Raw genomic sequence first — 13,781 nt, 5'->3', positions numbered from 1 at the left:
TTGAATATTCCAGTTCTCAAGAGCTTCTTTCATTGTTTTGAATGTGCCATTTTCCCTTCTGGTTTAGGCCTATGCAGTTCCCATTTCCTTCCTCCTTTCCTTTCCTTTTTGCTTGAGCAGAGCTGACTTTGTGAATGTAATACGTGCACAGTTGCATAGAGCCTGACACTTGGAAGGACTCTGCGTTTGCTTCAATCTATTGCTGTGGTTGCCTTGAAATTCACAATATGTTTTGGACAAGAGACCCCACATTTCATTTTGGAGTAGGTCTGGCAAATTATGTAGCCGGTCTGGTGCCTGGCTGATCATTATTACTTATCCTTCAGATCTCAGTTTAGACAGAGATACCTGCAAGACATCATCTCCCATCTCTGTAGACTGTCTTCTGTGTGCTTCCTGAACTTCTTTCATACCAGCATGTATTATGATTTTTCATCTCTTTCCTCTAAGCCCTTTGACCTATGAGACTAAAGTCTTTGCCTTTCTGATCCATTGTTCTGTCCTCAGAAACCAACATAGTGTGTATCACATAGCTTCGATTAGATATGTAGATCAACCACGCAGTTATGGCTCAGGTGATGGGCCACAGAGGGAAAGTAATTTCTAATATGAACTCCAGGGCCAGACAGCCTCGACATCCAGTGCTATCATTTGTAAGCTGTGTGGAGTCTGGATATTTAATGTTTCTGTTCCTCAATTTCCTCATCTTTAAAGTGTGAGTAATATTAGTCCAAATCTCATAGTAGTATTACTGGGATCAATTGGGATTAAGTGAACTAATAAATGTAAAACATTTAAAATACCGCCAACTACCATTGTTACCTGCTATCACTGTTTTATTCAGTTCCTACTTGTTGAGTAAATTATTGACACTATGTACAAAGAGAGGAAGAGGGTACTAGAATGTAGGGAAAAATTATGTAACTTAAGAAGTTACATTGTCCATATTACTCTTCCTTACATGAATTTGCAATGCTAAGAAGAAGGCAGTTGTACAAAAGTTCAGGTTAGGTAATCAAAATAGGAAGAAAATTAAGAAGCTGAGAGCAAGCTCAGAGCAAAGAGAAATTAATGGTAAGAGTAAGTATAGGAATCTTATAAGGAAGGAAGAGAATCTTTCTTTTAAAATTCTTTGCAGAAATTATTCAACTTAACACAATGTTAACACAATTTTGAGAGGTTAGTTTGGGTGAATTAATGCCAGTAACCTTTGGAAAGTTTATTTAATTAGTGGTTATGCTTTGACATTACCACTAAGTATTTGAAGCTGTATTTAATTTACAGTCAGTAGAGATATAACACCATTACAAAAAAGCAACCAAAATGTATAATAAAGGAGTGCATGTTTTCTGTATGTCTGGATTCTTCTAGGGTTTGGCATGCTGTCTCAGCTTGCCCATCCAACATCAGGGGATCCCATGTGCCCTGACTTTCTTCTCTGTGCCTGCCTGTTTCTCTCAGTTCCTTCATATGACTTCTGGGGGGATAGGCTTGGAATTCTCTCACAAATCTGCTCTTCTTTCACGATTTTCAGGTCATAATACATACCTCAGTTTATCAGGAAACATTCTTCTAACTCTACCCCACCCCTCCACTGACTCAACCCCAAGATAAAACTTTGGTATTCCTACATGGTACTTGTCAGTATATTTGTATTATTTTTATAAATTATTATCTCCTGAACTTTTATTTACCAAAGGGTAAAAATTATTCAGATTTGCTCAACATGTATTCCCAGTGCCTGGGTGCTTCTTGTACAATAATTCCGCAAGAAAACAATTACTGGGTAACTAAGTGACAGGATTCACCAATCTCCCAAAAGACCAAAGAGGTTAATGACAACAGTATGAAGAAGAAAGATGGTGAATACTGTCACCTCAAATGTGTTATGTCCTACAAGTGGGTTCTAAACTTGGCAGTAAATGTCTAGTCAGGTCAGGTCACAAAAACAACCTATAAACACGATACCTTGTATAATTTCAAATGTCCCACAATTAAAAGGGGCAAAAGAATATTTGTGTTGGAACCAAACTCCAGAAGGTAGTTATCATATAGGTATTTCATCAAGTGATTCTTGGAAAGACAGTAAACTCTATAAATGACCATTTTTTTCAATAAACTCTATAAATAACCATTTTATAAAAATATTGAAATACTATTCAAATAAACAGTTCTTAAACTGACCTTCTGGAAAGGCAAAAATATAACATTAAATCAAATTTCAAAAAGTGCCTTTCTGTAAAGGATTAGAGAAATAATGTATATAGTCAGGCACTTTACTTTCTAATCATCTTACCTAATGCATTGATAGAACCTGAAAATACTAGATGGACAGCTAATATGCCCATTAACCTGTCTCAATCAAATATCAGATGTCTTAAATGAATCTTCAGTAGGTGGTGAATCAAAGCCAAGATATAAATTAATTTTCTTTCAGAAATGTGTAATGCTTTTTTGTAGCACAAAGAGAAAGATGTCCTTTAAATGTCAGATATGAGAGGGAATGACTTTGGGCTTCTAGTGTAAGTATTTGAGACAAATGAATGTTATAATTATTATAGAGCCAGTGTCAATTCTGAAAATGACTTACGATTTCCCAGGGAATCACACACCTTCCCAAAGAAATTCTGTTCTTCCTATTAATAATTCCAGATACATTGAAAATAACTTTTCAATTCCAACATCTTTACTAATATCATACTAATTTTATAGACACCAATAGATTTTTGTAAGTCAAATACCATATCATTTATAATAGTTAATAACATGAAGACCTATTTATTTTCAAAGGACTATTTTGCCTTTCAATTCTGTGAAAGAATGGTATTTTTCCTAATAGAAAAATGAAAAATTTGTTTTGTATCATTAAAATGGTATTTTATCCCATTAATAAAGATACTAAATGTAAGTTTTTAACTCATAGTAAGTAATAGCTGGAGGAATACTTTTCCTTTACTACATCTAAATTTCACTATAACTTAATTTGCTTTAAAGATATTAGAATATAATGTTTCTGTCCTTGGTACTAGTCCAGGTGACTTTAACATAAAGTACCATAAAAATAAAAATGTTCTCACATTTGTCCAACTATAATATCACCCTACAGGATGAATTCTGAAGTTCTAATAAGATTAGAAAAAATAGTGTGTCCTAGGAAAAGTACAGACTTCAAAGTAGTACATTTAATAATTATATACAATAGTCAATTTTTTTACATAATTTGATATTTTCCCAAGAAATTAAGGGAATGATGAGAGAATCCTGCCATGTAAATATGGAAGGGGGCAAGGGGGAAAGGTTGAGGCAGGGCTGTGGAGGGTACTTATGGAAATGACAGTAATTCAGATTAATTGGAAGTCAAATTAATAGTATCCAAATTGTAAAGTGTGCTCAGACAGAAAAGTGATGTCTTAGAAAGGCAAGGAAGTTATTCAGAAATCAATACAATGTTAGTCATTATTATAGAGCGGTGGGAATATGAAATCTTCATGAAATTGTTATGAGAATTAAAAGTTTGCTTTTTAAAAAAAACTTATTCTTAGCTACACAAAGAAATAATTTCTGCATCTGCAGTGGGACTTTGCTAGAGAAACATAGGGAATCACATAATGCTGATGGCTTTTGCAGAGTCAGGGAATCTTTTTCGGTCACATTCACCCTGAATGTGATTGTTGTTTCTGAAATCCAGAGATGCCCCTTAGTGTTCCTCGAACTCAGCAGCATGACTAAGACTGCAAATATGTGAAGCAGAGAGCAGAGACGTCCATGGAAACACAGTTGCTAGACGTTGAAGATGATAATTTTGAACACGATGATAAACTGACATTTATCATCATTTAAATTATAAACAGGTAAATGTTCAAAAACTGATTCAAACGGGAGATGTAGTCCAGCATGGGGCATGAGAAAGAATCTGTACCATTCACGGAGGGGAAGACCGCAGGAGTAGAGTCGGTCATGCTGGGTGAGGGAGTGATATGTTCGGATCTCTACATGCTGGTTTGAGAAACATCAAATGGGCATGCCCTGAAAGAGACATCTCTTGTTCCATAGCTCTCCAAGGAGAGAGGGATCCTGCCTGGAGGAAGAGTGACTAGAGATCACAGCTGCTAGTTTGGGAGGGGATGAGGGTGTCTTAAGCAGAGTGCATTGGTTGCATCCATGACAGAAACCAGGGGTCCCCAGGGAGAGAGGAAGCTGCAACCCAGACTAAAAAGTAGTCAGGAAAGAGACACTGGAAGAAAAAATAGGAGAGTATGGGTGTCCTGAAAGCCAAGGGAAGTCTGCGCTTAAGGAAGGAAGGGTAGTTCCCTAGGGTCCAATGATAGAGGTGCGATAAGGTAAGGAACTACTAACACATTTATATCAGAAAGTAGTTAGTTACTTTGTATAACAAATTGGCCATTCTGCTTTTGAGTTTACTCATTCTAATTTTAACTTCTGTGAGTTTCTGCATTTTTTTTCTTTCCTCTCAAGTAAGTAATTGGGTTGGCAGACGAACATCTTAAATATTGCCAGCAGAGAATGCCTTCTGCTTGAAAGCCTCACCTTACTATTTTTTAGCAATACTTGAGAATTGGGGTACATATTTTTGGCCTGATTGGGGTTGCATAATACATTCCCAGCATGTTTTTGTTTCTTTGTTTTTGAAGAACATTTTTACGATAATGATAGTAAATGAATTATGAGTGACTGATTTGGTTGTATAGTAACTGCATGCCTGTATAAAACTAGAAAGCAAAAAACAGTGATCATAGTGCATCCCAATCAAATTCATGTTTGAAAAAGAGCTTTAAAATAGTCTGTTGATATAAATAAAAGAAAATAAACACGTTTTAATAATACAAAGTACATGTATTGAAATTTATTTGAATTTCAGTTATATAGAAACTTAAACAACCATTATATTATTACATAATAACTTACATATTTCAAAACCCATGTGTGCCATGCAGTTTTATTGAGGCACAAAAACCTCAAATACTGAAAACAATCAATTCAATAATAGTAAAGTACATGTTACAAGTGAATTATAAAATGCAAATTTCACTATATTCCCTGATTGTACAAAATAAAATTCAGTAAGTAAACTATCTCTGTCTTAATATGTGTGCTATAATGGTATTTAAGTGATTTAAGAAAATAATTGTAGGTATACCAATTAGGTTGCACACAAGAATTCTTATTTGAAATGTAATCTATAGGCTATTGGATTATAAGCAAGTCCTTGATTTGCATCAATATTCATGGAGCAGGTGATTAATCTTTTTCATGTTGTTTCCATTGACTTTCTAAGAAGGACTTATATAGTGCTGTTTTTAATAATTTATCTGTTATGAGTAATGTACTACATAGGCTTATGAGCAGTGCTGTTTCATTCATTCCAAAATAACTATAAATTCTTCTTCAAGGCTTTAATTTTCATACATCTTGATACATTGTCTTTACACGGTGAAACAGGAAACTAACGTGAAGGAGGAATATCATTTTCACTGGGGGGTTTCAGCCAGAATTGAATAGGCATTGTTGTTCTGTTATGTTTGCAAGAAGCGTAATTGGAAGCCAACAAAGCCCTTTCTAGAAGAACATGCCAGCTTTTTAAAAAGCACAGAGTGCACTAAATAAAAGGGGTTGATAAAACACCTGTTGAAGTTTTTACTACATGTTAGTGTCCCTGTAAGCAGATGGGCAGGTACAACAGAAAAGCCAAAATCATTAAGTCATAAATACAGAAACATTGTTTAAAAAAAAAAAAAGTAATGCAGGTAAGACGTTATTTTCATTTATCATATATGTGATAAACACCCTATGTTTGGTCATCATTTCACACAAAACAAGCGTAAAATCTTTCTTTTTCCTGAATCGATGTAAACAGAGCCCAGACGGCCGTATCGAAGTCAAAGGGCAGCATGGAAGCTCGTCACTGCATATTAAAGATGTGAAGTTGTCAGATTCAGGGAGATATGACTGTGAAGCTGCGAGTAGGATTGGAGGGCACCAAAAGAGCATGTACCTTGATATTGAATGTAAGTCATTTTCCTTTTGTATGTTTATTAAAACAATTTTGTCTGCTTTGAAAAATACGAATTTTAGTAAGATCCTCCAAATACCTCTGTAGTTCATGATTCCGTATTTGACGGATAGCTCTAGAACTAACATGGCCATTCAAAGTCAGTTATTAGAGACATCTAGTGGATGTTATAGGACATTTCACAGTGCTATAAATTTTAATGGTTTTGATACTGCTTATTCAGAAAATTGTGATTTTCTTTTTTGCAGTGTTTAAGCCAAACACAGTATATTATTGAATTGCTTTAGTTATCAGTTATTGGTTAATATCTCCTTAGAGTTTTATCTGTTTACTTATAATATTAATGGCCCTGTGTTTCACCTGAGTAGTTTTTTTGTTGAATTATTTTAATTCTCATAAGATATGAAGTAGTGTTTTTACAATGATTGAATAGATCAACATTCATATTTTATCAGAATAATGCTTGTTGTCTGTAAGTGGGAATTATGACCTGAGATTTGGAGAATATGAGGGCTGATGTAAATGCACAATCCACCTGATATCATTGAGTGGGATTTTATGTCATATATATGTTCATAAGAGGGAAGAAATTTAATATTATTTTCAATAAATATTCAGGAATCATCAATGTTGGAGATTCTCTGATGTTCAAGAGGACATAACTGTCATAGTGGGAGTGTACAAGATACTCTGATCGACAAAACATTCCTATTGGAGAATTTCTAGTACGTTAATATTGATAGAAGGTGGTGATCACTGTGATATAAGATTATTTTCTTTTTGAGAATGTCTCTAGAAAGCAAATATTTCCTCAAGAACAGACACAAATAATCCATATTATTTTACATATTCATAAGTGTTCTTATTAAGAAATTCATGGAAAGGCCACTTATACAATTGCAAAAAATTGTGGAAGATATTAAATAATTATTTCACAAAGCACAGGTTTCGTTTGCTAAAGTTAGAGAATCTCCAAGAAAGTTGTTTAATTGCCATCGTATTTCTTAAAAAAATCAAAGAGACGAAAAAGCCATGTTATTCAGGACACATAGAGAAAGAAGTGATGCTAATAACTAATTTAGCTTTTTTCCTAATAGTGTTTTCTGCTATTTTCTCATTATTTTATACATACATATATATAAATAAGCTACATATTAATATATATATATTTCTTTTTCAAATCATCAGCACTTGTAACAAATTAGAACTATTTCTCAAACTTTCAACACATTTGTTTAGATTTTGTAATTCAAAATATGTATTTGAATCCAAAATTTACTTTATTATTTTTTTCTTTTTCTTTAATGTGAATCTACTTGAGCACAAATTTAAGGGTGCCAAAACATGATTTATATTAGAGCTGTCCAACCTGTTTGGAGGGCAAGTTCATAGACTACTCCCAGCCTCTTCTCACTGTGCTAAAAAAGTGGTAGGAATCATATTCTCTTAATAAAACTTTTTTTTAAAAATTTTTACTTATTTATTTTTTTAAGATTTTATTTATTTATTTGACAGACAGAGATCACAAGTAGGCAGAGAGGCAGGCAGAGAGAGACCTGGGGAAACAGGCTCCCTGCTGAGCAGAGAGCCCGATGTGGGGCTCTTTCCCAGGACCCTGGGATCATGAGCTGAGCTGAAGGCAGAGGCTTTAACCCACTGAGCCACCCAGGTGCCCCTCTCTTAATAAAACTTAATTTAGTTTTTTTTTTCCTTTGCATTTTGTAAATATTTAAAAGCTTATTTGACATATCATAGAATTATTACTAAATCACTGCTGTAGGTACTCAGAAACGTGGAGCTCGGGAGAAATGAGCACTGTCGATGTTTCCAAAACCCAGTGAGGCTTACTGGGTCATATAGGCAATATTGGGTAGCTGTACCAGTGCTAGGATTGATGTTAATTAGTTGTGTGACCTGCATCCCTGGGACCTCAGTTTCCATATATGTAAATTAGGAGGGTTGAAGGAAGAAATTCTTAGGGGTTTCATAATAACTAACCATTTAAAAGTACATAGCCACATCCTTCAAAAGTGTCCTAGAACTTCTGAATTACCCTCCATGCATGCCTACCTAAGTTTTAATTATGAAATAAATAAAAAAGTTAAATTAAGGTCTATAATTTCTGTGTCTATGTTTTAAAACCTCATTGAAAAGAATTTTAAAAAACCATACTAGATCAAACTTAGGGTGTTTTCATTGATCTGTTTAAGATCTAGAATCAGTACTGAGTGACTGTGGACACAAAATAAATAAAACAGAGCTCATGCTTTACTAGAACACTGGGATTGACAGAGATTTAAATCAAACCTCAACTTGAATTCAAATTTTGAAGTGATGGATGGAGGAAAATATCAAGATAATGTGAAATGCTGATATAAAATGATGTGAAATTTGTAGTTATTAGTGTTTTCAACTAGATAGAAAATAATGGGGTAAACACATGATTGTATATATCAGTACAGAGTGCATGTTCTTGTGATCTTTTAATAAAATAAATACTTTAATACAAAAAAAAGTACTAGGGCACTCTGTTTTTCAAGGATTGATACTATGAGGTACAAGTTGCTTTTGATCGCAGAGGTATTCCTCCTTTGCTTTAAAGGTTTAAACATTGGTCAGCCTGTTTAATTTTCTGAAGTAAATGTTTAGAATAAAGCTCATGAGCAAATAGTACCTCTTATTTAGGAAGGATTTTTTAAAAACTTGCTTTGCAAAAGAATGTTTTGAGAATTCTTTGAACAGTCCTTGAGATTGTTGTTTCTTGTTGATTAGAAGCTGGTTAGATAAAACTATTTCAAAAATCATAACATAGTTTTTTTAACTATTAAACCATTGTTTAAAATTAATTTTTGTTTTTATTTTATTGATAGCTTTCAGAGCACGTGATCAATTTTTCCTTTTTTTTAAGATATTAAATACTTAATTTCATTCTTTAGTAAACATAATTAGAACAATAAATATCCCCTGTTGACAACTTTATTGAAATATATTTGGACCACAGTACAATGCCGATTTATGAAGGGCAAAATGTGATCAGTTTTGACATATGGTTGTGCCTGCAAATCTGTTACATCATCTAAACAAACATTTACATCACCTCCATGAATTTTCTAAAGCTCCTTTGTAATGTATTTATTCATTTACTCTCCCTCCCAAGCAAATGTTAGTCTGCTTTCTGGCACTATAATTTAGTTGCACTTCCAGAACTTTATAAACAGAATCATACATTAATTTTAATTTTTTGCTAAGCACTTTCAGTCAGCATGCGTTGATATGTTGAATATGAATCAAAAATTTATAATGTGTTCTTGTCTTTGCATTGTATGGGCAGAACAGACTTTGTTTATTCACCTGTTGATGAGCATTTGGTTATTTTCAGTTTAGGGCTACTACAAAACACTTTTGTGTACATTTTTGAACATTGTGTGGACATGGTTCTTTTTTTCTAGAATAAATATGATTCTTAGAAGAGCAAAAGATTTAAATTTTGCTCAAGTCCAGCTTATCAAATTGAACTCATATGTGATGTTGTTCACGTTCCTTCTAAGCAGTCATCATCTAAACAAAGGCCACAAAGATTTACGTCTAGACTTTCTTTTTTATTTTATTTTATTTTTAAAGATTTTATTTTTAAAGATTGTTTTTTAATTTGTTTGACAGAGAGAGCACAGGCAGTGGGAGGGACAGAGGGAGAGGGGAAGCAGATTTCCTACTGAGCAGGGAGCCTGATGCAAGACTGGATCCCAGGACCCCCAGGGATCATAACCTGAGCCTAAGGCAGATGCTTAACCAACTGAGCCACCCAAGCGCCCCCTAGGCTTTCATTTAATGTTTTGTTGATTTAGATTTTGCATTAAATCTGTGATCTGTTTTGGATTCATTTTTATGGAGTCAATACATATTATTTTTTCATACATCTATCAAAATAATTCAGCACTATTTTTGCAAAGACTTTCCTCTTTCTAACCAAGGATTTGCCAATACTGTTGATATTTACAAAATACTACCTTTGGGTTTTGTTAATTTACATTCTTTATCTATAAATCTATTTTCTAATTTGTTGGTTTCCATTTTATTTTCATTATTTCCATTCTATATATTTTGGACTTACTTTAAACTTTGGTTATAAATTCTTGAAGTGAAATATTAGGTTATTACTTTAGATATATCTTATTTTCTAATATAACCATATAAAACTCTAAACTTCCCACTAAATAATATTTCAGCACCCCCCCCAAATTATGATATGTTGTATTTTTGTTGTCATTCAAATAGTTGAAAATATTTTCTAATTTTTTCTCGTGATTTCCTCTTTGGTCCATATTTATTTGTAAGGATTTAATCTCCAGATATTTAATGTTTTCCTAGATATTTTGCTGTTATTCATTACTAATATCATTTAGTTCTGTTTAAAAATACTCCGTTGTGTGATTTTTTAAATTCTTTTTTATTTATTGAGATACATGTCACCGCAAATGATCTATCTCAGTGACTACACAGTGTGTTTAAGAAGCATGTGTATTCTGCAGTTATAGATTGCTGTGTTCTAGAAATATCAATTAGATAGAGGTAGGTGACAGTGTTGTTTGAATCTTCTGTCTTTACTGACTTTATTTATATAGCTGTTTTATCACAGAGAGCAGAGTGAGAGGTGTTAAAACCCTCCTCCATGATTGGGAACATTTCTCTTTCACTTTAATCCTGTTGATTTTTGCGTCAGGTATCTTTAGGCTCAGTGAGGCCATGCCCATGTATAGCTTGTTAAGTTGTTTTTTTTTTTTTTTTTCCTGCTAAAACCAGTAACAACAAACTTAATTGCTAGAAACCACACAACTATGTTCTCTTTTAGTTCTGGAGGTCAGTGGTTCAAAAGGATTTTCACTGAAATGAAATGTCAGTAGGGCTGTGTTCCTTTGTGTTCTTTTGTGGAGATTGTTTTCTGTCCCTTTCAGCTTCTAGAATCTGCCCACATTTTTTGGCTCTTGGTCTGCTTCCATCTTTAAAGCCAGCAAAGGCAGATGGAGTCTCTCTCACATCACCCCACTCTAATTCTGCTGCTTTTCTCACATCTTCTCTGTCTCTGACTTTTCATTATAGGAGACCCCCATTGGATAATTCAGGATATTCTTCTCAACTCAACATCTTTAACTTTATCACAGCTGCAAAGTTCTCTTTGCTATAGAATAACATGCTTACAGGTTCCAGAGGTTATGATGTGAATATCTTCCGGGGGGGGGGGCGCGGGGGCAGGTCATTGCCCTCTCTCCCACACATGTCTTCCTCATGAATTATTTCTTTCATTTTCTCCAGTAATCATTTGCTTTAATATATATTTATCTAATATTCAGATAACTACTCATACCTCCCTATGCTTACTGTTTATACACCCTTTTTTCATTTTTTTACTTTCCACCTAGTTGCACTTTTATGTGAAATTAAATTGTGTCTTTTTAGGCAGCATATGACAGAGTATTGCTTTTTTATTAATTCTGTCAATCTGTAACTTAACATTAATATTTGAAGTAGGAATCTGCAGGAAATGGGCCAAGTAATAAATATTTTAAATTTTCCTTATATGGTCTCTGTCACCTAGAAACTATCTTAAAAACTTGTGCATTTCTCTCTTACAACAGTTAAAAATGTAAAAACCATTCTTAACTGTAAGCACGCATATACGAGGTCCTTGGACTATATTTTGTTCATAGTTCATAGGCTAGACTATTAAACTGAATGCTGTATTTGATATGATTTCATTCAGGTATAAAATTTTGTTTTCTGCGTTTTCCCTCTGTGTTTTCATATTCTATATGTTTTTTCTGCATTATTTTGAGTTATATGAGATATTAATGATTTATTTTAATTTGTATGTTGGCAATATACTTTTGGTATTATTTTGCTTAAGTGATTCTCTAGGAATTTTTTTGTTCCTATTGATTTCAGAGGTATTACATCTACATTCACTGAAATCTCACCATAATTTATGATAAATTTTGTATTGAAGAGTCATACAGGTTTTTAGGAATTGAAGACAAAATATTTTAGGGGCCCCTGGGTGGCTCAGTGGGTTAAAGCCTCTGCCTTCGGCTCAGGTAATGATCCCGGGGTCCTGGGATTGAGCACCACATCAGGTTCTTTGCTCAGCAGTGAGCCTGCTTCCTCCTCTCAATCTCTCTCTCTCTCTCTCTGCCTGCCTCTCTGCCTGTTTGTGATCTCTATCTGTCAAATAAATAAATAAAATCTTAAAAAAAAGAAAATATTTTAATTTACTTATCCATCTACCACTTATTTCACTCTTTCTTCATCTCTAAAGACCCAATTTTTTTTTTTTTTTTGATATTTTACTCTTTCAGCCTGAAGAAATTTCTTCTCCATTAATTTTGACCATGTGTGTTTGGGATAGATTCTTTTTTTTTTTTTTCCCCCAATCTGGAAATATTCTCCTCATCCTTCATTCCTGAAGGATTTTTTTTTTTTTCCCCCCGCCTGGAAGGAATTATGGTTTGCCATTTTTTCAAAGGCTTTGTTCCACTGTCATCTGACCTCCTTGGTTTCTGATGAGAAATTCATGATGATTTGAATTGTGAATTCCTCATATGCCACATGTCGTTATTCACTAGCTGCTTTCAGGTTACTTCCTTTATCTGTATTATTCATTGTTTTGATTGGGATGGGTTAGGTGCAGTTTTCTTTGAATTATCCTGTTTGGGGTGTACTGAGCTTCTTGAATCTGTAAATTTATATTTGTCTATATCTATTTGAGCATTTGGGGACATTATTTCTTATTAGTTCTTTACTAATCTCTTTCTCATCTCTTGGGCTTAACTTATGCATGTTAGACCTTTTGAAATTACCTAAAAATAATCTCTGAGATACTGTTCAGTTTTATATATTTTAACTATTCACCATTCTTTAGATTAGATAACTTCTGCAGTTTTAACTTCAAATTAACAGAACTTTTATTCCATCATCTCCTTTTTGCTCCTAAGCCTTAATCAGTGAGTTCTTTAAGATAGTATTTTTTTTCCTGAATTTCTAATGTTGTTCTGTTTTATATTTTCTGTTTCTCTGCTGACTTTTTAAAATTCTTACTCATTTTACGTATTCTCTCCTTTATTTCATGGAGCATATTTAGAATAGTCACTCTAAAATCTATAAATCTAAAATCTGATAGACTCAACATCTGGGTCATCTTGGAATGCATGTGTTGATTATCTTTTGGGGGGGTGGGATGGGGTGGTTGGGTGATAGACATTGGGGAGGGTGTGTGTTATGGTGTGCTGTGAATTGTGTAAGGCTGATGAATCACAGACATGACCCCTGAAACAAGTAATGAATTATATGTTAATATAAAAAAAAAAAAGAATTGGTCATGTTCTTCTGGTTCATTGAATGTCAAGAAATGTTGGTTTGAATCCTGGGTACTGTAAATATTATGTCGTGCAGACTCTAAGACTTTTGACAAACATCTGGAAAAAATGTATTAAGAAGAGATTCCCTCCTAAATTCTGTGCTGCCTACTATAAGCGGTGACTCAAATCTCAAATAACTTCTTAAAGCCTTTGCTATATGAGTTTGTGCCTGTCCCATGCATTCAAAGCTCAGGACTTAGGCTGATTTTTGTGACTTATATGAAGAATTACGGCATCTCCTTGTATGATCCCTATTTGGGATTGCCCCCTTCCTACTCATCCTGTATTGGCTTCTCCCAAGGAACTCTGAACTTCTGGACAGATTTTAACTCCAGTATCAC

General features: G+C 33.8%; 1 protein-coding gene across 2 annotated transcripts in view; it reads left to right on the top strand.

Moving 5' to 3' along the window:
• Positions 1 to 13,781, top strand: part of NCAM2 (neural cell adhesion molecule 2) — a 514,069-nt gene that overhangs the window by 369,439 nt on the left and 130,849 nt on the right. For both annotated transcript variants that reach the window (XM_032877992.1, XM_032877993.1), the window contains exon 9: positions 5,876 to 6,026. In XM_032877992.1, the coding sequence (XP_032733883.1) occupies positions 5,876 to 6,026 (151 nt within the window). The remainder of the gene's footprint in view (positions 1 to 5,875; positions 6,027 to 13,781) is intronic.

The sequence above is a fragment of the Lontra canadensis genome, unplaced genomic scaffold (genome assembly GCF_010015895.1).
Source record: "Lontra canadensis isolate GAN:19392208 unplaced genomic scaffold, GSC_riverotter_1.0 scaffold62, whole genome shotgun sequence".
Taxonomy (NCBI): Eukaryota; Metazoa; Chordata; class Mammalia; order Carnivora; family Mustelidae; genus Lontra; species Lontra canadensis.
This window is presented reverse-complemented; position numbering and strand designations above follow the sequence as displayed.